General features: G+C 55.5%; 2 protein-coding genes and 1 pseudogene across 2 annotated transcripts in view; all 3 read left to right on the top strand.

The window, feature by feature from the left end:
* Positions 1–11398: 11398 nt before the first annotated feature.
* GEMIN7 (gem nuclear organelle associated protein 7) overlaps positions 11399–25899 on the top strand; it is a 35661-nt gene continuing 21160 nt past the window's right edge. Inside the window, exon 1 of the mRNA XM_051643852.1 lies at positions 11399–11746. Within this exon, the coding sequence (XP_051499812.1) occupies positions 11403–11746 (344 nt within the window). The 5' untranslated portion in view covers positions 11399–11402. The remainder of the gene's footprint in view (positions 11747–25899) is intronic.
* On the top strand, positions 15572–17554 carry LOC127396231 (uncharacterized). Its single transcript, XM_051643851.1, has 2 exons — positions 15572–16351; positions 17380–17554. Exons 1-2 carry the CDS (start codon positions 15716–15718, stop codon positions 17500–17502), a joined length of 759 nt encoding a protein of 252 aa, XP_051499811.1. The 5' UTR covers positions 15572–15715; the 3' UTR covers positions 17503–17554.
* LOC127396240 (guanine nucleotide-binding protein G(s) subunit alpha-like) lies at positions 19705–24418 on the top strand (annotated as a pseudogene).

Below are 25899 nucleotides of genomic sequence, written 5' to 3' on the forward strand. Positions count from 1 at the left end.
GTGGCATGGCCAGCCCTGAGTTCCAAGGTTGCCATGGAACCCTTCATGATGTCCCTTGGTGCACCCCAGTGCCCTGCCTGTGGTCAGGCACCCCAGTGTCTGGCAGCACAGCGAGGAGACAGGCCAGGAGCTGGCCAGGAGCCCCCGAGCGCAGCCCACGTCTCTCCCTGCCACCCCCTGAGCCCCGCGGTGCCGAGGCATTTCACCCCAGCTTCCCCCTTCCCAGCCCAGCCGCTTTCCCCTTGCCCCTGTTTTGCAGGATGGCAGGGAGACCCCCCAGCCGCCCCAGGGTGGCCTGGGCAGAGGTGGAGGATCCCCAGGAGAGCAGCTCTCCCCTGGAGCCCCACGAGGAGACCACGGTCCTGCCACTGCATGTGGGTGAGTGAGGAGGGGCAGCCCGAGGCAGCTGGGCCGGCCGGAGCCAGGGGGCTGTGGGAAGGGCCCCTTCCTGCCCCGCTGGCAGCCGGGTGCTCAGCCTGGAGCTCGGGGGGCTTTCCCTGCTGCGCTGCCCCAGCCCCGCGGCCCCTCTGCCGGGCACGCTGCAGCCCCGACAGGCACGGGCAGGACGGGCCAGGGGAGCGGGCACGGGGCTGGACGGAGGGCAGAGCCCCTTCCTCTGCTCCCTGCGGCCACCGCACCCCCTACAGCCCCCCTGTCCTCCTCCTCTGCCAGATCCCAGCTGGTTCCCTGCATATGGAAAGCAAAAGGAAATCGTCGATGTGATCGTGAACTTTGCCAGCAGCCCAGGAAAGGTAACGGCGGCCATTCCAACTGCCGGGGGCTCTGCTGCCGGGCTGCTGGAGCTGTGTGCCCCCTCTCACCCTCCCCGATGGTCTCTCTGTCCCCCGGCTGCCAGGAGCAGGGCCAGAAGATTAAGTTCCTGGAGTGCATCCACATCCTGTGTAGAGCCACCAGGCTCAGTGGCTTGACAGAGGGCCTGGATGTCTTCTGCCGCAGATATGAGCTGGCAGAGAACATCAAGGTGAGGAGACACGTGGGGCGCCGGGGAAGGGGACAGGGCCCCCTGGCACCCTGTGAGGACAGGGCCTGGGCAGGGTGAGGGCCTGGTGGCACTGGGTGCAGGGAGCTGGCAGCTCCCATCCTGGCTGTGCTCTGCAGGAGCTGCTGGAAGAGGAGCCCAGGCACCAGCTGCAGACACAAGTGCAGCAGCTCGCCATGCTGGCCATCGCCGAGCTGAGGTACCTGCCCAACCCCCGGGGACCCCCACCCCAGAAAATCCTGCCCAGCTGCTCAGGGCCTGGAGGCACCGCTCCCAGCAGCAGTGTCCCACTGGCTTCTCTCTCCTTGCAGCTCAGTGCAGACGGTGCTGGAGGGCAAAGAGCAGAGCCTCCTACGAGCCTGCTTCTCCATGGTCTTCCTGCTTCCTCCAGAACTGAAAATGAGGAAGCTGGACATTGTCCTCTACTCCAAGGTAAGTGCTGGGGGAGCTGCAGGAGCCCCCAGTCCCTCCGGGCTGCTGCCTGGCCACCCTGTGTCACGATATGACCAGAGGTCCCAGGCAGGGCAGGGGCTCAGCTTTCCTTTCCCACCCTCATTCCTGTGCTCCCTTCCCATGGGCCTGGCCACTGCCAGGGCTGCAGGCTGCTCTGCTCCCAGCGGATTGTCTGCCCCCGGCAATCTCCCAGGGCTCTGGGAGTTCAGCTCAGTCTCCTGGGGCTGCGGGAGACAGCAGGAGACACTGACTCTTTCCTCCTGGCAGACCCTGGAAACCATGGACAGCATGCTGGAGGAGCTGCTGCTCAACATCCCTACCTCCAGATTCAGCGAGCTGCTGCAGATGATCTTCCAGGTCTGGCATGTGCAGAGAGTGGGCTTGTTCCTCACCCTGGGGGGCAGGGATTGTCTGCTCCAGAGTGGATGGTCCCCACACCCTGCTGGAGCAGGCGTCTGCTCCCAGGGCAAACCAGCGGCTTCTCTCCTCCCAGCTGCTGCTGAGCTTCACCTCCTCTGAGGAAGCCCGCGTGCGCCAGAGCAGCGTGGGGAGGATTAGGAATCTGGTCCATTTTCTGACCTCACCAGAAGTAAGGACCAGGCACCCTCCAGCCAGGCCATCTCCCCTCCCTGCAGCTCTCCCTGCTGCCCAGCTGCTGCTCTGGGAGCCCTCAGCCCTTCTGCTGTTCTGCCTCCCTGGCCCAGGCTGCTCCCAAGGAGCACAGCCGACCCTCTGGCAGAGACATCCAGATCCCGGTCCTCGGGCAGCTGCTGGGACAGCTCCTCCTCCTCACGTCACTCAAGGAAGGAGAGACCAGGGATGTGGCTTTGGATGCTCTTTGTTGCCTCCATGTGCTACTCCAACAAAAATGTAAGCTGTGGTGGGCTGCAGCCCTCTGCACACCAGCATCACCCAGTACGTCTGCTTGCCCTCCTGGGCGTTGTGACAGACCGCTCCGGGGGTGGGTGGAGGCACCACCATGTCCCCAGCACTGCCTCTCCTCTGCTCCTGACCCACACGCTCTCTCCCAGGCTGCTGCTCGTCCCATGTAGCTGAGTTGCTCCTCCAAACAGGAGGCAGCCCCACTCCTCCTGCTGCCCACCTCCCCTGAAGAGCTGGTGCCCCTGCCCTGCAGCTCTCCAGCCCCCCGAGCCCTCAATCCCCACGGCACCATTATTCCAACCATGGTTTAACTGTGGGATGTCCCCAGAGCTCCAGCTCCGTGGCGTTCCCCAGGCCAGGAGCGTTGGGATGCAGACACTGCAGGCAGGTGCCCCTGCTCTTGACCCTGCTGCCCACCAACCAGCCCCTCCCCTGGCTGTGGCTCATAACCTCCCTCCTCAGCCATTCCTCCTTCCAAGCTCTGCTCAGGACTTGCTCAGCTTGCTGGCAAAGCTGCTGGCTCTTACCCCTCCTGTGTCTTTGTCCCCTCAGTGATGACACTGCCAGGGGAGGAGGAGGAGGAGCTCAAATGGCAAGTTCAGGCCATGGCGCTGCACTGTGTGACCAGCGCCACTGACATCATCCAGGTGAGCAGCTCCCTGAGCTTCCCCCTGCTGGGACTTTTGCCCACAGTCTCAGCGGGGGATTGTGTGAACAACAGCACCAGGAACGGTGGGACTGGGCTGGCCTGGCCGGCCTGGGGAGAGGGTTCCTGCTGCCCCTGAGCAGGGACCATGTGAGGGCTGCAGGCCGGTGCCCCAGCAGCAGCTCCAGCCCTCCTGGCCACCAGCCAGCCCTGGTTGGCTGTGGGGCCAGCACCCTGTGCCCGTGACCCCAAACCTCCTCCCTCACCCTGGGCCCTCTCTCCTCACCAGGCCCCTCTGGCCAGGCCTGCTGGCAGGGCCCAGCACAGCAGCACCACTTGGTGTCACTTGGTGTGACATCTCTTCCCTCCCTGCCTCCCTCCCAAAGATGTTTGCAGAGCAGCTCCAGCCTTCGGAGAGGACAGATTTCCTCTGTGTAACTGTTGGGGCCCTGAGAGACTCCAGCATCTACGAGGAGCAGCTGGCCAGCAGCATGATGGATGTGGTCACGGCAGAGCCTGACTTCTGGCTGGTGGATGTGAGTGGCCTGTGGCTGGGCTGCCCTGCAGCCCTGGCAGGCCTCGTTCCCCCTCCAGCCCTCCCTGCCTCCCTCCCAGAGCCTTGGAGGCTCCTGAAGCCACCGAGGCAGCAGCGAGGGCTGGGAAGGGCAGCTGAGGAAATGGCTGCACTGCAGCGGCAGCCTCGATTGATCCTTCCTGGGACCCTCCATGACCCCCCAGATTCTTCCTGGGATCCCCCTTGAGCTGCAGCACCCCCCATCCTCACGCGTGTCGTGTCCCCTCCAGGTGCCAAGAATCATCAGCTGTGTCCACCAACACCTGGACTGGATCAACAAGGTGCCAGCCCTGCAGAGGGTGGAGTCCCTGCTGCTGGCCATGGCTGCCAAGTGCCCTCAGGAGGCAGTCAGGGCGCTGCTGGATGTGGCTCCACCAGGAGACAGGTACTGGCCCCGACAGCCCTGAGGGCTTGTTCCCGGTGGGGACAGGGGCCCAGAGACCCCCTGGCTGCCAGACCCACGGAGCTCTGCTGCTGTGGCCCAGGCAGCCCTGCTGACAGAGCGCTCTGGCTCACAGCACTGCCCTGGTCATGTGGGAGGTGATGTTCTCCCTATCTGAGAGACTGGAGGAGGTTTTGGCTGAGCTGCTCACCCAGCTCCGGCTCCGGAGGCAGAAGATGCTCTTCTGCTCTCTCACAGAGGACACCTCTTGCCTGGCTGTGAGTTCCCAGGAGAAGCCCCGGTGCCCTTGTCCTCAGCTGCTGTTGGGAACCAGGAGCCTCCTGGAGCAGGGAGCTCAGCCAGCTCTGCCCGCCCCTCACGGCTGGGTTTCTTCCAGCTTCTGTCCAGCATGAACTCGCCAGAGCAGCACGTTGCTCGAATGTATCATCGCTGGAGGTTTCTGAGGCATCCCAGCCGGGCCATGCTCTCACTGGGGCTCAGGGGCCTGGTGACGCTCTCAGAGAGACCTGACATGGTGAGCAGGGTCACCCAGGGGAGCCACGGTGGCCGCCGGGGGCTGGGGCAGGGGCTGAGGCAGTGGCCTCGGCTGGGAGTCAGTCCAGCGCTCTCCCTGCCATGTGGGGCCTGGTGGGGGCCCAGGGAGCTTTCCAGGCCTTTTCACAACATGGACATCCTTTGTTTCACACAGGCGAGAAAAATGCTGGTGCTCCTGCCAGACTTGATGGAGCTTCTGCAGGATCGCAATAAAAATATCAAGATTAAGGTCCTGGTGGTCTTCCTCAACGTGGTGCCTGAACTGAGGAGGGAGGAGGCCAGTCCCATCGCCGTGGAGCTGGTGGACAAGATCCTGCCCATCTTTGACAACGTGAGGCTGATGTGGGAGCCCGAGCCCCACAGAGGGCCCTGGGCAAGGACAGCTGCCCTGCACCCAGCCCTGTGGGCAGCACGGGGAGCAGGGGCTGCTGCTCTCCTTTCTCCCCCGGGCTCTGGCGCGAGGGCTCCTGGGTTCTGCAGCCCAGCCCAGCTCCTCCTTGGCAGCTGCTCTCAGAGACCCAGAATCTCTGCCAGCTGTGCAGGGTCTCATGATGGGCAGAGCTGCTCTTGCTGAAGTCCTGCTCTGCTTCTCCCTGCCAGGGTTTCAGTGGCCTGAGGGAATTCTCCATCATGCTCTTCACTTACCTGGTGAAGGTGGTGGAGGGGAAGAACAAGAGGCAGATGAAGAGCAAAGTGCGAAGGGGCCTGCTGCCGCTTTGCTTTCACCTGAGCGACAGAAGTCAGGGTGTGGCCCAGGTACAGATTTCAAAGCTAAGCAGAGATGCAGGAAGAAGCCCCCAGATGTTTGTCCAGGGCACGTCCCAGCCTTGAAGGGCAGGATCAGCCCAGGAGCAAAGCCAGGTGGAAGGGGACGCCAGGTCTCCTTCCCCAGGCTGTGCTGCCATCTCCTGCTTCTGCTGTTGTGCAGGCCTCCAGCAAAGCCCTCCTGGCTGCAGCAGAGCTCCTCAAGTGGCAACAGCTCAGAGACCTGGAGGAGACACAGGAGACATGGAGGATTGGGCACTGCTTGGTGAGGACAAGCCCCAAGGCTCAGGCTGGACGAGGGCTGCCCCCGTGTCTGGGCTGTGGGCTCTGCAGCTGGGCCTGCCCTGCCCACCGCCTGGAGCTGCATCCCTGTTCCCTGTCCCCAAGAGCAGAGCCCTCAGAAACTCTTCTCCAGACCCCTCTCCCCTCCCCACCCCCAGCAGGAGGGAGGGGTCTCTGCACCCCTGGGACCCCTCTGCCCGTGACTCCCTCTCGACGTCAGTCCCACGGGGCTCCCGGCTGGGAGATGGGAATGGCCTGGGGGGGAAGGGAATGGTGGGTGCTGGGAGGAGGGACTGGGACATGCCCATAGCCTTGTGCTCTCTGCAGCTGCAGCAGGACAGGAGCCGGGCTGCTCAATACCTGCAGCAGAGCCTGCTGTACCTGCAGGACCCTCAGGCCCCTGTGAGAGTGGAGGCCATCAGGTTCATGGGTGAGCTCAGCCCCCGGGGACCCTCTTCTGGCAGCCTGGCCCCAGGCCCCGTGCAGGGCCCGGGCAGGGGGAGCAGCCCTTGGCTGCCAGAGCCCCGAGGGGCCGGGGCTGTGCTGGGCAGGGGCTGGGGAGCAGGGGCTCTGAGCACGCTGTGTTCCCAGGGCTGGTCGCACGGGGCCAGAGCAAGGAGAAGCTGTCAGAGGTCATCGGCGGTGAGCAGGGGCAGAGCTGTGCTGGGGCTGGGGCTGGGGCAGGGCCTGGGCAGGGGGCTGCCGTGCCTGGCCCTGCTCCAGGGAAACACCTCAGGGCAGGGGGAACGTGTCAGGGGCGCCTGGGGCATTGCTGAGCAGCAGCAGCTCTCTCCCAGCCAGGGCAAGGGGCTGCCGTGGTCTGGAGGGGATGCCCCGGGGGTCTGTGCAGACGCCGAGGGTCATCTTGGTTCTCTCTTTCGGTCTCAGCCCTTGAGCCCTTGATGGAGGACAGCGACGCCTCTGTCCGCTGCCTGGCAGCTCAGACCAGTTACATCCTGAGCTGTCTAAAGGTGAAGGCAAGATCAGAACGCCCCGTGCGACCGTGGAGCTGCTGGTGCCCCTAGGCCAGGCTGTGGTGCAGCTCTGCTCCAGAAAATGGCTCTGCTCCAGTTCGGCCATGGTGAGCAGGGGCAGAGCTGTGCTGGGGCTGGGGCTGGGGGCAGGGCCTGGGCAGGGGGCTGCCCTGCCTGGCCCTGCTCCATGGCTGGAGAAAGGCTTCAGGGGCGGGGGATCTTGTGAGAGGCACTTGGGCCATTCCTGAGCAGCAGCTTCCAGCTGCTCCGCCGGTCCCACCTGCTCCTCCTGGCCAGGGACAGAGGCGGCTGGGGCCGGCATGGGAGGGTCTCTGCAGCCAGTGGGGTCTCACCACTGCTCTGCTTCCGTCCCTCCAGCCCTTGGGGATGGACCCTGACCCCTCAGTCTGTTCCCTGGCAGCTCCGGCCGTGCCGATCCTGGGAATTCTACAGGAGCGGTGAAGATCAGGAGGGTCCCTCCGAGTGTAATAGAAGAATGAGGAATTTAATTTGCTGATAAATGTGTTGTTAATATTTGCTAAATATTAAACCTCAATATTTGTTAAATGTTGTTGCTAAATGTTAAACCGCAATGTTTGTTAAATGTTGATAGCTATATCCTGTCATGGATTGGGTGTATGGATGTCCTTATAAGGAAGATAACCAGTAGAGTTACATAACATCTTGTTTGACCGCGCAAGCTCCGAAGAGCGGTAACAACGATGGCGGAAGATGGGACTTTCCCAGAAAGGGAGTGAACCTTCGGGAAAGGCAGGAAAAGAACTGTATAAAAGGAGGACCATATGCGGAGTCGCTTGCGCGCCATTGGTAGAGCGTAGACTCCCCGGCTGCCCAGCGCTCTTTGCTCATTTATCTCAATAAAAGTAATTGATTTCTGAAAATTCTTGTGTCGGTTATTGTCGATAGCAATTTGGTGCCATGACTCGGATACAGGCACTTTGGCCTGAGGACCCTACCTCTGGGAAGGTGCCCCATCCCTTGATGGTCTCAGAGTCCGGGGTGGTCAGGCCAAATCCTGTATTCCCGAACTGTGTGTGAGATAAATGAGCAAAGGATTAAAAGATACTGCAGTTCCCCATAATTTTTGTGCACCAAGATCCGGACGAAGACTCAGGAAAGAGTAAGTATTTGTAAGTGGTTCCGTTCGGTCGGGGAATACGGGTTCCCGAAGTGCGAGTGAGTGAGACGCCCTATCAGGGCGAAGCGAGTGCGGACCTTCTAGTAGTGCGGTTCTCATTGCCCGCGAGGGCGTGAGCCACGAGCGAGGGGAAACGACTGCTGTAAGAAAGAAGGCACTTTTGGAAGATGGGGCAGAAGACGAGTAAAATTTCTGGCTCCATGCAGGGCTCCAGGGGAGGGTTGCCTGACATACCTCCAGATAGCCCTTTGGGACTAATGATGAAACACTGGGGAGATTGGCCCTCTAGAAGAGGAAAAAGTAGGGAGAAAATGGTACATTATTGCATAGAAGTGTGGGGAGGGAAGGAGATTGGAAGAGATCAGCTGTATTGGCCAGTATTCGGGTCTTTTGAGGATTGGATATGCCAGGCTTTGAATATTTATGTTAACAGTAAAGAACCCTATAGCCTGGAAGAAAGCGAGTATGCGAGCTTATGGATCCGATCAGATACTAGAACCTTTTTGTATACCCTACAGGAAAAGAAGGGTGCAAAGAAAAAGAGTAAGGGATTGGAGGAACCACCAATACTGTCACCCCCTCCTTACCTTCCTCCCCCTCCTGTGCCGGTCCCCATTTCTCCTGTTCCAACAGCCCCAGAACCCACCCCCTCTCCTCCTCCGGAGCATGACTCCTCATCCCTGCCACCTCCCATCCGCCATTCCAGTGGAGAAAATAGGAGAGTTACTAGGAGCCAAACTAGGGAACAGGAAAGGTCAGAAAAACGACTCTTCCCTATGAGAGAAATTGCAATGGGAGGTCCACAGCCAGGGGTGGGATTTGTGTCGGTACCTCTGAGCTCAGGGGATGTAAGAGAATTTAAAAAGGAGATGGGAAACCTACTAGAAGACCCTCTGGCAGTATCCGAGAGATTCGACCAACTCCCTGGCCCTAATATGTATACATGGGACGAAATACAAGCAATCTTAAGGATCTTGTTTACAGCTGAGGAGAGAGAAATGATTAGGACGGCGCGAATGAGAAACTGGGATCAAAGACATCAACAGGGACCTGGTGCAGATATTAAATGGCCTTTGCAACGGCCCAATTGGGACAATCAAGATCCAGCACATCGAACTAATATGGCAGATCTGAGAGATATAATTGTCCAAGGAATCCGGGAATCAGTCCCTAGAGGTCAGAATATCAAGAAAGCCTTCAGTGAGCATCAGAAGAAGGATGAAACTCCCACACAGTGGCTAGAGAGGCTAAGGAAGAGCTTACAGCTTTATTCAGGACTAGATCCTGATACGTCTCTGGGACAGGCTTTGCTCAAGACACAATTTGTAGCAAAATCATGGACTGATACACAAAGGAAACTAGAAAAGATTGAGGATTGGCAAGAGAAGGGCTTGGATGAGTTATTACGAGAAGCTCAGAAGGTTTACGTGAGGCGAGAAGAAGTCAAAAGAAACAGGCGAGAATATTGTTAGCGGCAGTAAGAGAAGGACATAAGGAAAAGAGAGAACATGAGAGACAGAAAAATCCACGGGGAACTGGGAAGCCATATCAAAAAACTCAGCCAGGACCAATGGAATTAAAGGATGTAGAATGTTATTATTGCCAAAAGAAGGGACACCTGAAAAGGAATTGTAGAAAGCGTTTACAGGATGAACAAGTTTTTAGAGATTAGCGGGGTCAGGGGCTCTTTCTGCTGGGGACCTCGCAAAACTCAGAGCCCTTGACAAAATTAAAATTGGGTCCCCAGCAACAGGAATTTGAGTTCTTAGTGGACTCTGGATCAGAAAGATCAACGGTACAACAAATACTTTGGGGATGTTCTTCATCTCCAGAAGTTATACAAGTCATTGGAGCTAAAGGAGAACTCTTTAAAGTACCAATTATAAAAGGGGTAGAGATAGAGACACCTACAAAATCTGCAGTAGGCACCTTCCTGTTAGTCCCTGAGGCAGATTATAATTTATTAGGAAGAGGTTTGATGGTAAATCTAGGAATTAATTTGGAAGTCAAGGAGCGGCAGTTACAAGTAAGACTGTGTGTTCTTACTGTTGAGGATGAAGCAAAAATAAACCCTGAAGTGTGGTTTACTCCTGATTCTGTGGGAAAGTTAGATATAGAACCCCTTGAGGTTTCAATAAGAAACCCTGAAGACCCGATAAGGGCGAAACAAGGGTCCAGGAGGGTCTTGGGGGTCTCAGTGGGGGGCCAGGGGAGTTTTGTGGGGACCCAAGTGACCCCGAGGGTCTCGGGGGGCTCTGGGGGGAGGCAGGCGAGCTGGGGTGGGTCTGAGCGGGGGTCTGTGGGGGTCCAGGGGGGTCTTGGGGGTCTCAATGGGGGGGCCAGGGGAGTTTTGTGGGGACCCAAGTGACCCCGGGGGTCTTGGGGGCTCTGTGGGGGGGCCAAGGGAACTGGGGGGGGTCTGTGGGGAGCTGGGGGGGGGGGGGGGGGGGCTGGGGGGGGGTCTGTGGGGGTCCAGGGGGGTCTGTGGGGGTCTCAATGGGGGGGCCAGGGGAGTTTTGTGGGGACCCAAGTGACCCCGGGGGTCTTGGGGGTCTCAATGGGGGGGCCAGGGGAGTTTTGTGGGGACCCAAGTGACCCCGGGGGTCTTGGGGGCTCTGTGGGGGGGCCAAGGGAACTGGGGGGGGTCTGTGGGGAGCTGGGGGGGGCTCTGAGGGGGGTCTGTGGGGGTCCAGGGGGGTCTTGGGGGTCCAGGTGATCCGTGGGGGGTCTTGGGAGGGGCTCTAGGGGGGTCCAGGGTGTCTTGGGGGTCTCTGGGGGGGGCCAGGGGAGCTGGGGAGGGGGGTCTGTGGGGAGCTTGGGGGCTCTGAGGTGGGTCTGTGGGGGTCCAGGGGGGTCTTGGGGGTCCAGGTGATCCGTGGGGGTTCTTGGGAGGGGCTCTAGGGGGGTCCAGGGTGTCTTGGGGGGCTCTGGGGGGGGGCCAGGGGAGTTCTATGGGGACCCAAGTGACCCGTGGGGGGGGCTCTGTGGGGGTCCAGGGGAGCTGGGGGGGGGGATCTGTGGGGGTCCAGGAGGGTCTTGGGGGCCTCACTGGGGACCCGGGGGCTCCGTGGGGAGTTTGGGGGGGCGGGGGGGGGGGCAGGTGATCCGTGGGGGGGTCTTGGGAGGGGGGGGGGAAGCTCTTTGGAGCCCCCCCCCACTCAGACCCTCTATAAGGACACACACACACACACGCCCCAGACCCCCCTTGCTCCCCACAGGGTCTCCTTGGAGGGACCCCTTTTTTATTGGGGGGGGGGTTGCTTGGGGACCCCCCCTGGGCGGGGGGGGCATGTTGGGTGGAGGGGGGGGGGAGCAAAGAAGGGTGGGGGTGTCTTCGGGGGGGGAGGGTGGAAGCATGGGGAGGGGGGATCCGTGTGTGACCCCAGCCCCCCCTTTTTACACCCAACCCCCCCCTTTTCCCCACCCCCTTTTCCCCCCCACCCCCCCTTCCCCCCCCCTTTCCACCCCACTCCCCCTTTTCCCCACCCCCTTTTCCCCCCCTTCCCCCCCTTTTTCCACCCCCTTTCCCCCCCCCCTTTTTCCCCCCACCCCCCAATTTCTCCCCCCTTTTTCCACCCCCCCTCTTTCCCGCCCCCCTCTCCCTTTCCCTCCCCTTTCCCCCCACCCCCACTTTTTCCACCCCCCCTCCCCTTTCCGCCCCCTTTCCCCCCCCCCCTTTTTCCACCCCACCCCCCCTTCCCCCCCCCCAATTTCCCCCCCCCAGCAGCTCATGCCGACCCCCACCCCCCTCCCGGTCGGGATCCTCCGCCTGCCCTGGGGTCCCGACGGTTCCGCTCGTGGCTTCGACCCCGACTCCCCCCGTTTCCAGGCCCACCGGGGAAGTTCCCGCCGGGACCAGGAGACCCGGGCCCGGCTCCGGGAGCGTTTCCTGCGGGCTCTGGGGGTCGCTCGGGACCGGCCCGCCCGGTTCTGCCTCCGGGAGGGAATCCGGGTCGAGGCCGTTTTCGGCACCGCCGACGTGGAACTGGCGGCTCTGCAAGTGGAAGGGCTGGAAACCCCCCTGGGGGTGCAGGAGACGGCCTTGCTGAGGGAGCAGGACCTGCTCAGCTTCTCCTTCCTCCTCGACTGACTCCAGAAAAGACCCGAAAAGCCCCTTTTTTCCACCCAAAAATGGAGGGATGGTCGGGGTGGGGAGAGAAGACACAGCGGGAGAAGAGATAAGGGAAGAGGACTTGGTGGGAGAAGAAGAGATGGGGAGAGAGGGGAGGGAAGGACCCCCCTGGGGTGCAGGTGGTCGTGTGTGGAGAGTCTTGCAGAAGACTGGCTGCGTGAGAAAGGTCACGTAGACATGATGCAGCTGGTTAATTGTAAGAGCTGAGAAAAGGGAGTTTTGCAAGAAACCAGGACAGCATGTCCTTGAGCACAAAACTGCTGTACAATAACAAGATATGGTAGAGGGAAACTTGGACATGAGAGTGAGAAAGCTCGCCTGGGAACACTAACGACAATAATGTAATCAAAGGCGTGGTTAACATTAATAGTTAGCCAATGGTGAGCTTAGCTTTGCACTATGCTATGAGCTTCATTAGTGAGAGTATAAATACTGCCTGATTGGAGTCAATAAATGAGACTTGCTGATCACTCATCATGGTCGGTTGCATTTCTCCCGTCGCCTCCCACAAATGGTGACCCTGACAGAGAACGACCACGGCGGAGCGACGAGGTGGTTCGGGTCCTGAAGCAGCAGGGACGGTGAAATAAGCACCGAGAAGGAGGGGGTGCCGCGCCCTGGGTGACCGCAAAGGCGAGCCCAGCCGATACGTGCTGCCGAGACCTTGTAAGGCTGCAACAGCGCTGACGATTTAATCATGGAAAGGCAAGCAGCATATGATTTATTTTCTTGCTTTTTAGAAAAGCGTGGGATTAAGGGTATAAATGTTAAGAAGGAACTCCCTGGGTTGTTAGCTTATGGGTATGATAAGGGGCTCTTTTTGAACCCCCACACAGTACACGAGTTACAGGAATGGCGTAAATTTGGGGATAAGCTATGGGAGGCCACTTTAGAGGATGATAAGACTGCTAAAAAATTAGGCAAGTTATGGAAAGTTGTTCACAATGAGCTTTTGCAACATCAGGCTGAAAAGAAGGCAGCGCAACAGGCTAATGTGGCACAAAGTAAAAATAGAGACTATAGCGGCTGGTCTGAGTGTCCGTTACCCCCCGCGACAGCCACGGTTACGCTGCCACCGCCAGCCCCTGCGTCTTCCCCGCTTGCTGACTCGGTGAGGCCAACTGCTCCCCCAGAGCCATGGCCCGAGGGCCCTCAGCTCCGCGGTGGCACTGAGCCGATCCCTGGGGCGGAGAGCGACCTAGCGGAGGCCATTGCGAAGGAGCGCAGGGAGGCCTGGGCTGCACTGGCAAAAGATTGCATGGAATCGGGGGATAGTGGGGCATTAGGGGCTGCGCAAGACGTAGCCTGCCCAGTGGTGTATACGCCGCTGGCCGGGGGAGGATTACAAGCCACTATTACGCCTCTGGATTGGAAACTTTTATCTCAATTACGAGCCACTCTTAGTCAGTTTGGTGTTAAAAGTGAACCAGTAAAGCAAATGTTAGATTATATTTGGGGAACTCAGCTGTTGTTGCCGGGTGACTGCAGAGCATTGGCTAAGCTGATTTTTTCACAACATCAACAACTCCTTTTCAGTGCCCATTGGCAGGCATTATGTCAGCAATGCACCCAAGTGCAACGGCCACCGGGAGACCCCTTACAAGGCGTCACCTTAGCCGAGCTGATGCGCTTAGGTGCATTTCTGCGGACTGAGGCTCAAGCATTACTTGGCCCTGATAAGTGTAGGGAAGCTATGAGGCTAGCCTGGGAGGCCATGGATCTAGTGAAGGAGCCAGGGGGAATTCCATCCTACATGGGAATCAAACAGGGAAAAGATGAGGCTTTTGGCAATTTTATAGATAAAGTTGCTAGTGCCATTGAACGAGCTGGGGTCCCTGACTATATGAAAGGTGCAATGTTAAAGCAGTGTGCTATCCAAAACAGTAATGCAGCAACAAGAAGTATATTGAGCACCTTAGGGTGGGAGTGGACCATTGAACAAGCCCTTGAGCGCCTTTCCAGTGTACCCACAGGTCCCCAAGCCATGCTAGTAGAGGCAATCAAAGAACTAGGGGCAGGATTACACAAACAAGCTGAGGCAGCGCAGACTCAGGTGTTAGCTGCTCTTGCACCCTTACAAGCCTCTGCGATCACTGGTGTAAAGGCTCCATCTAACGGCCGACTACGCTGTTATCGCTGTGGAGGAACGGGTCACATACGCCGGGATTGTCAAGCCACCAGCCTGTGGTGTCAGAAGTGCCGCGTCGATTCCCACAACACGGGCGCTTGCCGACGCCGTCCGGGAAACTACAAGGGCAGCGCGAACACAGCCAACAGCAGCCGCGCTCAGACACAAATAGCTGCTGCCCAGCAGCAAGCACCGGTACCCTCCTACGGCCCGCCACCGCCGGGAGCCTCGGCCTGGACCTGGCAGCTGCAGTAACCGTCTCACTGATGACCACTAGACCCGAGAAAGTGCCAACAGGGATACAAGGACCTATCATAATCCAAGGACAAGCTATGGGTGCTTTGCTTTTAGGGCGTTCTTCGGCATCAATGATGGGACTGTTTGTATTGCCAGGAGTAATTGATGCTGATTATACTGGAGAAATACAAATGATGGTATACACCCCTTTTCCACCGTTACGGATACAACAGGGCCAAAGGGTGGCTCAGCTAATTCCACTTCCACAAATAACAAAACCTCTAGCGCCACCACAAGCGTCAGAGAGGGGAGCGCGAGGGTTCGGCTCTACTGGAGGGTTGACGTTGTTAACCCTAGATCTAACCGACAGGCCGAAGCACATCATACAACTGGAGTTTCAAGGAGAAAAGAAAACCCTCCAAGGACTATTGGACACTGGTGCAGATTCCAGCATCATTGCCTCAGAATGTTGGCCCCAACATTGGCCACTACAAGCACCAATGTCAACGGTCACCGGAGTGGGTGGGTTGACCCTGGCCAGGCGATCCCCCACATTGCTGGTAACCATTGACAAGAAGACGCTGCACAATGTGTTTTCCATCGTGCCTTTGCCTCCAACGGTACAGTGCCTTATTGGAAGGGATATTCTGTCTCAACTGGGAATGGTATTAACCACTGAGCACCCTTTGGGTTAGCGGTCATTGCATGGACTTTCCCGATCCCACTGGTTTGGACTACCGATACGCCAGTCTGGGTTAAGCAATGGCCATTAAAAAGGGAAAGTTTAGAACAAGCACATGAGCTGGTACAAGAACAGTTTAATCAGGGACACTTGAGGCTATCGACTAGCCCGTGGAATACCCCTATTTTTGTTATTAAGAAGAAATCTGGAAAGTATCGGCTGTTACATGACCTAAGAGCAGTAAATAATCAGATGGAGCCCATGGGAGCCCTACAACCAGGGCTACCTAACCCTGCCATGTTACCATCTAATTGGCCCCTGTTAATAGTAGATCTAAGAGACTGTTTCTTTACAATTGACCTACACCCTCGAGATATCAAAAGGTTTGCATTTACACTGCCCGCTTTAAACAGAGAAGGGCCTGATCAGCGCTTTGAATGGACTGTGTTACCACAAGGTATGCGAAACAGCCCTACACTTTGTCAGTTGTGTGTGGATAATGCCCTCCAATCGCTACGTCAAAAGTGGCCCAAAATGATCATCTATCATTATATGGATGACATTTTGTTTGCGCAGCAGCAATCATTTTCTGACCATCACGTTAGAATAATACAGGAAACATTAAACAAACAAGGACTGGTAGTAGCCCCAGAAAAACTCCAAATGTCGGCGCCCTGGAAGTATTTAGGCTGGACGCTCACAGATTCACCAGTGTCCCCACAAAAACTGCAATTAACAACGCGAATAGCTACGCTACATGATGCTCAGCAGCTGTTAGGAGACCTACAATGGCTGCGCCCTGTTGTCGGCATACCTAATGAATTGCTGGACCAGCTGAGGCCTCTACTCAAGGGTACTGACCCCATGCAACCAGTCACGGTCACGGCAGAGCAACAAGCTGCTCTACAGCAAATAATTGACTGTGTGCTCTGCGGCAGTGTACGCAGACGGGACTTTACCCTCCCGATACAGCTCATCATCTGGTGTGGCCCTAAATATCTATTGGGTGCCTTAGCTCAGCAACAAAAGAAAACGGGGGAGGTATGGGTATTAGAATGGATTTCTCCCCCATTGCAACAACATAGAACCCTTTATCAGAAAATTGAAATGTTGGCAGACTTAGTGAAAAAGGGGCGCGAACGAGCGCTGCAAGTCACAGGAGTGGAGCCAGAGCAGATATGGATACCTATGCAGAAAGACACCTTGACGTGGTATCTACGCAATAGCATGGAGCTACAGGAGGCAGTATTGGGGGCCAGCTGTGTGATCGCCACGGACAAGATTCCCAGTATACCGCCGAGTTGGGTTGGACAGTGGGGCTGGATGCAACGTCCAAAGAGATCTTTAACACCGCTAGAGAATGCAGTGACGGCCTACATCGATGCCGGGCGAAAATCCAGATCAGCGGCGGTGACCTGGCAAGAAGGAGAAGCTTGGCGACAGCAGCTACTCCCAGCCACCGACACGGATTCTTTACAAACAATGGAACTGCTAGCGGTGGTGTGGGCGATGTTGAACCTAAAAGGGCCCCTTAATATTGTCACAGACTCCCTATATGTAGCGGGGTTGTGTGAACGAATAGAGGAAGCTTATATTAGGGAAGTCCAAAACAAAAGGTTGCATGCACTTTTTATACAACTACAGAAAGCCATCAGGTTAAGGCAGCACCCTTTTTCTGTTATTCACATAAGGAGTCATAAATGGGATGTAGGATTAGGAGAAGGCAACTCACGAGCAGACAAACTAGTGTCAGTGTTACAAGGAACACCTTTACCACAACAAACATTGGCCAGAGAAGCACATGCTATGTTTCATCAGAATGCCAAGGGGTTACAGAAGGAATTTAAAATCTCATATGAGGAAGCCAAGGCCATAGTCAGGTCATGTCCAGTTTGTAGTCACCATAATGGAGGTTGTGGTTTAGGTTTGGGAGTTAACCCTCGAGGCTTGAAAGCCAACGAGAACTGGCAGATGGATGTCACGCATGTAGGCGAGTTTGGGAGGTTAAAATATGTGCATGTAACTATAGATACCTATAGTCACTTTATATGGGCCACCGCTCAGGCTGGGGAGAAGGCCATACATGTGGAAAGGCACCTCAGTAGCTGTTTTGCGGTAATGGGAACACCACAGCTGATAAAAACAGATAATGGCCCAGCCTACTCTAGCAAAAGGGTTAGAGAATTTCTGCAGTCATGGGGGATCAGACATATCACAGGTATCCCCAACTCTCCAACAGGGCAAGCAATTGTAGAAAGAGCCAATGGCACTTTGAAGAGATATCTAAAGAAGTTCTCTGACACGAAAGAGCTTCAGGGAAGGTTGCTAAAATGTCTCTTTGTGCTAAACTTTCTGTGTTTTTGGAGAAAATAAAGAACCTGCTGCCATCAAGCATCATGTCCCTCTAACAGGACAAAAGGAGCAAAATGTGAGGGTTAGATACAGAGACCCCAGAACAGGTCAATGGCAGGAGCCAGCAAGGGTCTTATATTGGGGTCGAGGGTATCTTTGTGTTTCCACCCCAACAGGTCCACTTTGGGTCCCAGCAAGATGGACTAAGCCAGTGTTGGATGCTGTCGATGCGCTCAGCCCACCACCACAGGAACCTGTTACAGAACAACGCCTGGCGTAGGGACGCCAGAAGACAATGAGGACTTTTGTTTTAACAATTATAGGTGTTCTTGTTGTTTCAGGAGTTGCCGTATGGGTCCCAGCTCAACCAGAAGAAAACATATGGGTCACTCTAGCCAACAAAACAGGTCAAGAGGCAATATGCCTATCTTTGTCCTTGCCAGGTAACCCTTTCTCTACATGTTTAGTAGATGTGCCTTTAGATGACTTCTGTCGCTCTTTCACAATTATTGTTAGATGTAGACTCGGTGTGCCACACTACGCTGCAAAATCGGGCAGCTATAGATTTTTTATTGTTAGCGCAAGGACACGGCTGTGAAGACTTTGAAGGAATGTGCTGTATGAACCTCTCTGATCATTCGGTGTCAATCCATGCCCAGTTGTTAAAACTCCAACAGCTTACCAACTGTTTACAACAAGACACAGGTCTAGGCCTTGACGGCTGGCTCAAAGGTCTAGGTTTAGGCCCTTGACTAAGAGGAATCATACAATATGCCTTAATTACTGTTGGAATGATTTTGTTAGCCTTGTTAATATTACCATGTATACTAAGCTGCTTACAGAAAATGATTAATCGCATGTTAAGTCAAGCCTTTCAGGCTAATCGAATGCTCCACAAAGAAAACACGGGAAATGTGGAGAGTCTTGCAGAAGACTGGCTGCGTGAGAAAGGTCACGTAGACATGATGCAGCTGGTTAATTGTAAGAGCTGAGAAAAGGGAGTTTTGCAAGAAACCAGGACAGCATGTCCTTGAGCACAAAACTGCTGTACAATAACAAGATATGGTAGAGGGAAACTTGGACATGAGAGTGAGAAAGCTCGCCTGGGAACACTAACGACAATAATGTAATCAAAGGCGTGGTTAACATTAATAGTTAGCCAATGGTGAGCTTAGCTTTGCACTATGCTATGAGCTTCATTAGTGAGAGTATAAATACTGCCTGATTGGAGTCAATAAATGAGACTTGCTGATCACTCATCATGGTGGGTTGCATTTCTCCCGTCGCCTCCCACAGTCGTGGTGATGTTCTCACCATCAGCTTCCTCCTCAATTGACCCCTCATTAAAGAAAAAAAACCCAAACCCCCCATTTTTCCACCCAAAAATGGAGGGATCATCGGGGTGGGGGAAGAGGACATGGTGGGAGAAGAAGGGAAGGGGAGGGAAGGACCCCCCTGGAGTGCAGGAGATGATGTTGCTGAGGGGGCAGGACCTGCTGAGCTTCTCCTTCCTCCTCGATTGACCCCCCTCCCAGCTCCAGGGAACCCCAAAATCCCCTTTTTTCAACCCAAAATGGAGGGATCTTTGGGGTGGGGGAGAGGACGTGGTGGGAGAAGAGGATGGAGGGGAAGGAGGGAAAGAAGGGACCCCCCAGGGGTGCAGGTGGTCGTGGTGATGTTCCCACCATCATCTTCCTCCTCAGTTGACCCCTCGTTAAAGACAAAAACCCCAAAACCCCCTTTGTTTCTGCCCCCCAATGACCAACGTTTCTCTGGGGTGGAGGGAAAAAAAGGAAACAACCCCCCCCCAACCCATCCAACCCCCCCCAAAATTGGGAAATCCAGGTTTTTTTCCATCTTTATTGGGGGTGTTCCCAGAAGGGGCAGGTCCCTCAGTGCCGGTAGTGAGGGCTCCGGGAGCGGGACCGGGAGCGGGACCGGGACCTGGAACGTCTGTAGGTGGAGGGGGAAGAAAGTGTTTGGGGGGGTGGGATCCTTCGAGGGGGGTTCCCCGAGGTTTGGGGGTCCCCAAAGCGGGGTGGGAGATGGGAAGGTACCTCCGGGACGAGCTGTATTCCCGACCTGCGAGGGGAGAAAAGAAGGCGCACGCTCGGGGACGGTTTTTTTCCCCCCACTGGAAGGAGGGCAGTTTTTCCATCCCGCCCCTCAAAGATGGGATGAGGGGGGGTGGGAAATGATTCCCATGATTCCCATGTGTCCCCCCCCCCATGTGGTAGTTTGGGGGTGTCCCCCCAAACCTCCCCTGGACCCACCGTAGCGCGGGGACGGGGAGCGGCTCTGGCGGCTGTACTGCCGCTCCCACTCCTCCCGCTCCTTCTCCCGCCTCTCCCTCTCCCTGCGAGAAATCCGAGGGGGAAGGGGGGGGTTAGGGGAGGGGGGAGGGGGAACTGGAACCCCCCAACCCACTGGTTCCCCCCTCCCAGACCCCTCCCAGTTCCCACTGGACGGGGAGGTTTTACTTCATGCGGATCTTGCGGGCCATGGCTCGGAGCTCGTCCTCCCGCTCCTGGGAGAAGAAGAACAGCCCCGTTCACCCGTATCCTTGTCAACTGGTTCCATCCCAGTCACTGGTTTCGTCCCAGTAACCAGTTTCGTCCCAGTAACCAGCTCCCATCTCCCTTAAACCAGCTCCCATTACCCTTAACTAGCTCCCATCCTTGTTAACCCACTCCCATCCTGTTAACCAGCTGTGTTCCCATTAACCAGCTCCCGGCCCATCAACCAACTCCCTCCCCACTAACCAGCTCCTGTTCCCATCAACTAGTTCAAATCCTCATTAACCAGCTCCCATTCCCATTAACTAGCTCAAATCCTCATTAACCTGCTCCCAACCTGGTAACTGGCTCCATCCTACTAACCACCCCCCTCCCCATTAACCAGCCCCCTCCCGACTAACCACCCCCCTCCCACCCCAACTCACGCCCTTCCCCCACTAACCACCCCCCTTCCCACTAACCACCTCCCTCCCCACTAACTAGTCCCCCCCCACTAACTAGTCCTGCCCCCCCACCTGTCTCTCATGCTCCTGTTGCAGCATTTTCTCCTGGGCTGCTTTTTTATCCGCCTTGACTGGAAAAAACGGGGGGTGGGGTTTAATAGAAGGAGGGGGGGTCAGATCAGAGAGAGGGGCTCGGGGGGGTTCAGAGGGTGGGGGGGGGGGGGCACCCATGGAGGGGGGTTCGCGGGAAGTCAGGTTATGAGCCACAGCCAGGGGAGGGGCTGGTTGGTGGGCAGCAGGGTCAAGAGCAGGGGCACCTGCCTGCAGTGTCTGCATCCCAACGCTCCTGGCCTGGGGAACGCCACGGAGCTGGAGCTCTGGGGACATCCCACAGTTAAACCATGGTTGGAATAATGGTGCCGTGGGGATTGAGGGCTCGGGGGGCTGGAGAGCTGCAGGGCAGGGGCACCAGCTCTTCAGGGGAGGTGGGCAGCAGGAGGAGTGGGGCTGCCTCCTGTTTGGAGGAGCAACTCAGCTACATGGGACGAGCAGCAGCCTGGGAGAGAGCGTGTGGGTCAGGAGCAGAGGAGAGGCAGTGCTGGGGACATGGTGGTGCCTCCACCCACCCCCGGAGCGGTCTGTCACAACGCCCAGGAGGGCAAGCAGACGTACTGGGTGATGCTGGTGTGCAGAGGGCTGCAGCCCACCATGCTTACATTTTTGTTGGAGTAGCACATGGAGGCAACAAAGAGCATCCAAAGCCACATCCCTGGTCTCTCCTTCCTTGAGTGACGTGAGGAGGAGGAGCTGTCCCAGCAGCTGCCCGAGGACCGGGATCTGGATGTCTCTGCCAGAGGGTCGGCTGTGCTCCTTGGGAGCAGCCTGGGCCAGGGAGGCAGAACAGCAGAAGGGCTGAGGGCTCCCAGAGCAGCAGCTGGGCAGCAGGGAGAGCTGCAGGGAGGGGAGATGGCCTGGCTGGAGGGTGCCTGGTCCTTACTTCTGGTGAGGTCAGAAAATGGACCAGATTCCTAATCCTCCCCACGCTGCTCTGGCGCACGCGGGCTTCCTCAGAGGAGGTGAAGCTCAGCAGCAGCTGGGAGGAGAGAAGCCGCTGGTTTGCCCTGGGAGCAGACGCCTGCTCCAGCAGGGTGTGGGGACCATCCTCTCTGGACCTTTCCCCTTCTCTCAAATGTAAAGGGCTTTTTTCAAAGGGGTGTTTGTCTGGTCGGATGTGACACTGCTCACAGGCTGAGACACAGGTTTTACCTTGCTCTCTGGTAACGGGCCACCCCTGGGCATGAGCCTCACAGCAGAGATCTTTGACTCCAGTGTGTTTTCCTTTAACGTGCAACCATTCCGACAGCCACTCCTGGACTGCTGCTATTCGGATGTTTTGTAGGGCTGTGAGTCTGGCCAGTTCATCAACTCTGCTATTCCAGTGACTTACTGGGGAGTTACCTTTCTGGTGTGAGGTAACCTCTGCTACCGCACACGTTGCCTGTCTAGCAATGGTCAGGATGGCCTTCCGCTTTTCTTTTTGCCAAATGGGTGTCCAATTGATTTCCCACCCGTTCTGTTCCTGGAACGGGAGCCATTCTGTACATCCCTTAGACAGCACAGGAGCCAGTACAGATTCAGACAGGAGAGACAGATGGAGCTTCCTGCTGGCAAACACTCCATCCAGCTGCCCGTTCCCCTCCTTGTGCACTGCCCTCCCCTTCAGTTGCTCTTTGCTGCTCAGTGGTTACTTGCGATGCTGCTGCTCGATATTTCGATGGATTTCCCTCCCGTTTAGCAGAAGCAGCTGTAAATCAAACATTTTGTAGCTGTTTAGTAAACAGAGAAGAGATGGTGTTAGATGGAATACATGCCATTCCTCCCCTCCACCAGATTCCCAAAAAATTTTACTTCCTGCGAGGGCAGCTGCATCTTTCCTGGTGGAATCTGCACACCTGGCCCTTCCAAGTGAGAAGTTCTGTTATTCTGGGTAGTTTGCAGCTTCTCCACCTGCTCCCCCCCGGGAGAATGTCGTCAATGTACTGACAGACACTTGCCCCTTCTTCTCTGGGGACTCAAGTTCTTTCACTGAAGCGTGATGTGCCAGGGTAGGGGAGTGTTTGTGTCCCTTCGGGAGCTGGTAAAGGTGCATTGCTGCCCCTCCCAGGTACAAGCAAAGCGCTCCCTCCCCTCTGGCTGCAGTTGGACCAAAACAACATCTTTTCCATCTGTTGTTGCCATCGTGGGGTGCAGCCGCTCTTGGGCCGATGCGATGAGCTCGGCAGTGTTTGGTCCTGTGGCTGCCAGCGGGCCCGTATTTGCAGTCAGCCTTCAACAGTCTACAGTCAGTCTCCACTCCCCATCAGGCTTTCTCATGGGCCAAACAGGAGGGTTCAACAGCGAGTGGCTCAGGACTACTATTCCCTGCCCCTTCAAATCCTCTATTAAAGGGGTAACTCCCCTTCTGGCCCCCAAAGGCAACAGGTGGTTTTATGTTGGTCAGTTTGGAAGGGGGAAGAGTTGGTGCTGGTTGCAACAGCCTCACCTGCACTGCAGGGGTGCCAAAAGCCCATTGTTGTCCCTGGTTATCGAGCCAGTACGGCCCTTCAAAACATCTAGACCCAACAGGCTAAGGGGAAATTCTCCCCCTGCCATTATTACTTTAATGAGGCAATCTTCCCCTGGCACCAATATGCAAACTAGGGCTGTGGTCACAGATCGAGCAACGCCAAAGGCATTGAATGCATGGAGTGGCTGTTCTGAAGCTACAGCCCCACAGATAGTGGTGTCATCAACTGGAAGTGCTGAAATTTGAGCTCCACGATCGACTAAAAACGTCACCGGGTTTTTCTGGGGACCCATGATGGCTGTTACCAAAATGCCTCCTTTGCCATTGTTGGGGCATCAGACTCAAGAAGGTGCTAAGTCACAGAGCAAAGGTAGGCAGGCGCCCAGGGACACCCGGCCGCACCGGGACAGCCAGGGAGGTGCTGGGGGTGGCACCAGGCCCACGTCCTGCCTCAGAGCAGGGGCTGAGGACAGGCCAGGACTCAAAGCTGCATCCTGGGCAGGGACAAGCCTGGAGCTTCGGCCCCAAAGGACCCCCAGGACCCTCCGCCTGCCACCCCTGGAGGCAGAAGAGGCCCTCGGGCCCGGGAGCGGCTTCACCCCGACTGCCTGGGAGGCCGAGATCAGCCTCACCCGCCCGGCCTGGCTGCTCCCTCACCAACAGAGCCTCCCTCTCCCGCCCCCGCGTCATCCTCCTGCTGGGTGCTGGGGAATCTGGTAAAAGCACAGCCATCAGACAGAGACATCGGGATGGACGTCATGCTGAGGAGAAGAAAATGAAAAATCAGGATATGAAAAACAATATTAAAGGAGCTATAGGGACAATAGTGACAGCAGGGGGCAATTTGGCACCTCCAGCTCAACTAGCCAATCCTGAGAACCACTTTTGAATCAACTATATCTTCAGTTTAGCCACCTGGACAAGACTTTGATTTCCCACCACAGTTTTATGAACATACAAAAACACTTTGGCAAGACAAAGGGGTGAGATCCTGCTATGAGAGGTCGAACGACTATCAACTGATTGATTGTGCACAGTATTTTCTAGACAAGACTGACACGGTCAAACAAAATGACTATAGACTGTCTGACCAGGATCTTCTCAGGTGCAGAGTTTTGACATCAGGAAGTTCTGAAACCAACTTTCAGGTGGATAAAGTAGACTTACATACATTTGATGTTGAAGGGCAACAAGATCAACCCCGAAAATGGATCCAGGGCTTTAATGATGTGACTGCTATCATACCTGGGGTGGTGAGCGGTAGCTACAAGGTTATGCAAGAGGACAATCAGACCCATCGGCTCCAAGAAGCACTAAACCTCTTCAAGAGTATCTGGAACAACAGGTGGCTGTGAACCACTTCAGTCATTCTTTTCTGAATAAACAAGATTTGCCAGCAGAGAAAGTTTTCGCAGGGAAATCTAAACCTGAAGCCTGGTTTCCAGAATTTGCTCGCTACACTACACCAGATGATGCAACACGAGAGCCTGGTGAGGATCCCAGAGTTACAAGGGCCAAGTATTTGACTAAGAGACGAGTTTCTTAGGATCAGCACTGCAAGAGGAGATGGAAGGCACCACTGCCATCCTCACTTCAGGCGTGCAGTGGACACAGAACACCCAGAGGGTTTTCAGTGACTGTTGGGACGTTGTTACAGCGCACGCACCTTCACCAACACGAGTTGTTGTGATGGCAAGCACTTCTTTCTGTGTTTTGGACTCCTTATTCTGCATTAAAAACAAAAAGAAAAAACCCCACCCTTGCCCACATAGGGTGGAAGAGAACTGTGTGACTCTCCCATTCATTCACACCCCTCCACTTTTTCTCCTTGCTGGACAGCAGCAGCATTTCCAAGCTTGCTTCTGTGCCCCTCGGACAGTTTGGGATGGCCCTTAACACTTGGCCATTTCCACGAGGATTCCCTAGCACTGTTATTAACAAAAAGAAAAAAGAAAAAGAAATAAAACCTAATTAATTAAAAGCTCCTTCGCTTGGGAGCCTATTCCAGTGCTCCACCACCCTCTAGGTGGTAGAAAACCTTACTGCAATCAGTGGTGGCCACGGTATAAGTTGGAAGATGGGGAGAAGTGGCCTTTTAATGGAACTTTGAATTATAATACCTTGTGCAGTTAATGTTATTTTTGAGACAAGAAGGAAAATGGGACAAAGTGCGGTGTGCAGGTGTTTTTAATAGTAGCTGTAATAAATGTGTGTGTGTGTAACATCGGTATCCCGACCTCTGTCCTCATATTGAATGAACTCGAAGCTTAGGATAGGGGTCCCCTGATTGGTCAACTTGGTTCCTGGGAATTTGTGCTCTTTTCTGTCTTTCTGATTTAAGATTTGTCTGGTTATGGTAATTTTGGTCTTTTGAATTACTTATTTTGTTTATTGGATGACAGTTTTTGCATCTGCATATCGATTGGGATCTGACTAAAATGGTAAAGAGACAGTCTAAAGGGGACATTTTGAAAAAGTTGTTTTACTTGTCTCTGGTAACTGTTAAAAAGTCTTGTTTTCCTTGGGTCTGATACTGTCTTTTGTTTCACTTGTGTCTTGTACTTGTGTTATTAAAATGGGTAATGTGCCCTCCGCAGGATGTATTCTGGAAACTGGAGTAAGTTTGGGAGTAACCCTTTCCCTGGAACAATTTGATAATTGGTGGCCACTATTATTTATAGCAATATCATATTGCAGTCAATACTGTTTTGCAAAAATGAAGGAGGATGAGCTGATGTGCTGTGTGTGGGTGGTTTTATGATGGTACAAGAAGAAAATGTAAGTTTAATAAGGAAAGTTGTTGTCAGTCAGTGAAAGGGGATGAGAAAGTAGATGTTCAGGTGTTGGTACCTCAGCTTTCCCTCTCCACCCTGGTAGTATGAGGGGGGTGAGTGGACATTTGGAGGATACAGATCCCAGTCCAGTGGCTAGAAGAGTGAGGGGACAGGGTCCTGCTGCTCATGCCCCTTTATGACAAGCAGTCAAGGTAGAGGGACAACTCGTTGATGTGTGTGTTCCTTTTAGAGAATCAGAGCTGTTGAATTGGCAACAGCCTGTGGGGCTAATCAGGAGAGAGCTGGAGCTGCTCAAAACAGTCATGGTAATATAGAACATGCTGCTTACATGTCAATCAGCCCTGGATAACAGAATGCATGGCAAGGAAAAAGCAGA

The sequence above is a fragment of the Apus apus genome, unplaced genomic scaffold (assembly GCF_020740795.1).
Source record: "Apus apus isolate bApuApu2 unplaced genomic scaffold, bApuApu2.pri.cur manual_scaffold_34_ctg1, whole genome shotgun sequence".
In the NCBI taxonomy this organism is placed as follows: domain Eukaryota; kingdom Metazoa; phylum Chordata; class Aves; order Apodiformes; family Apodidae; genus Apus; species Apus apus.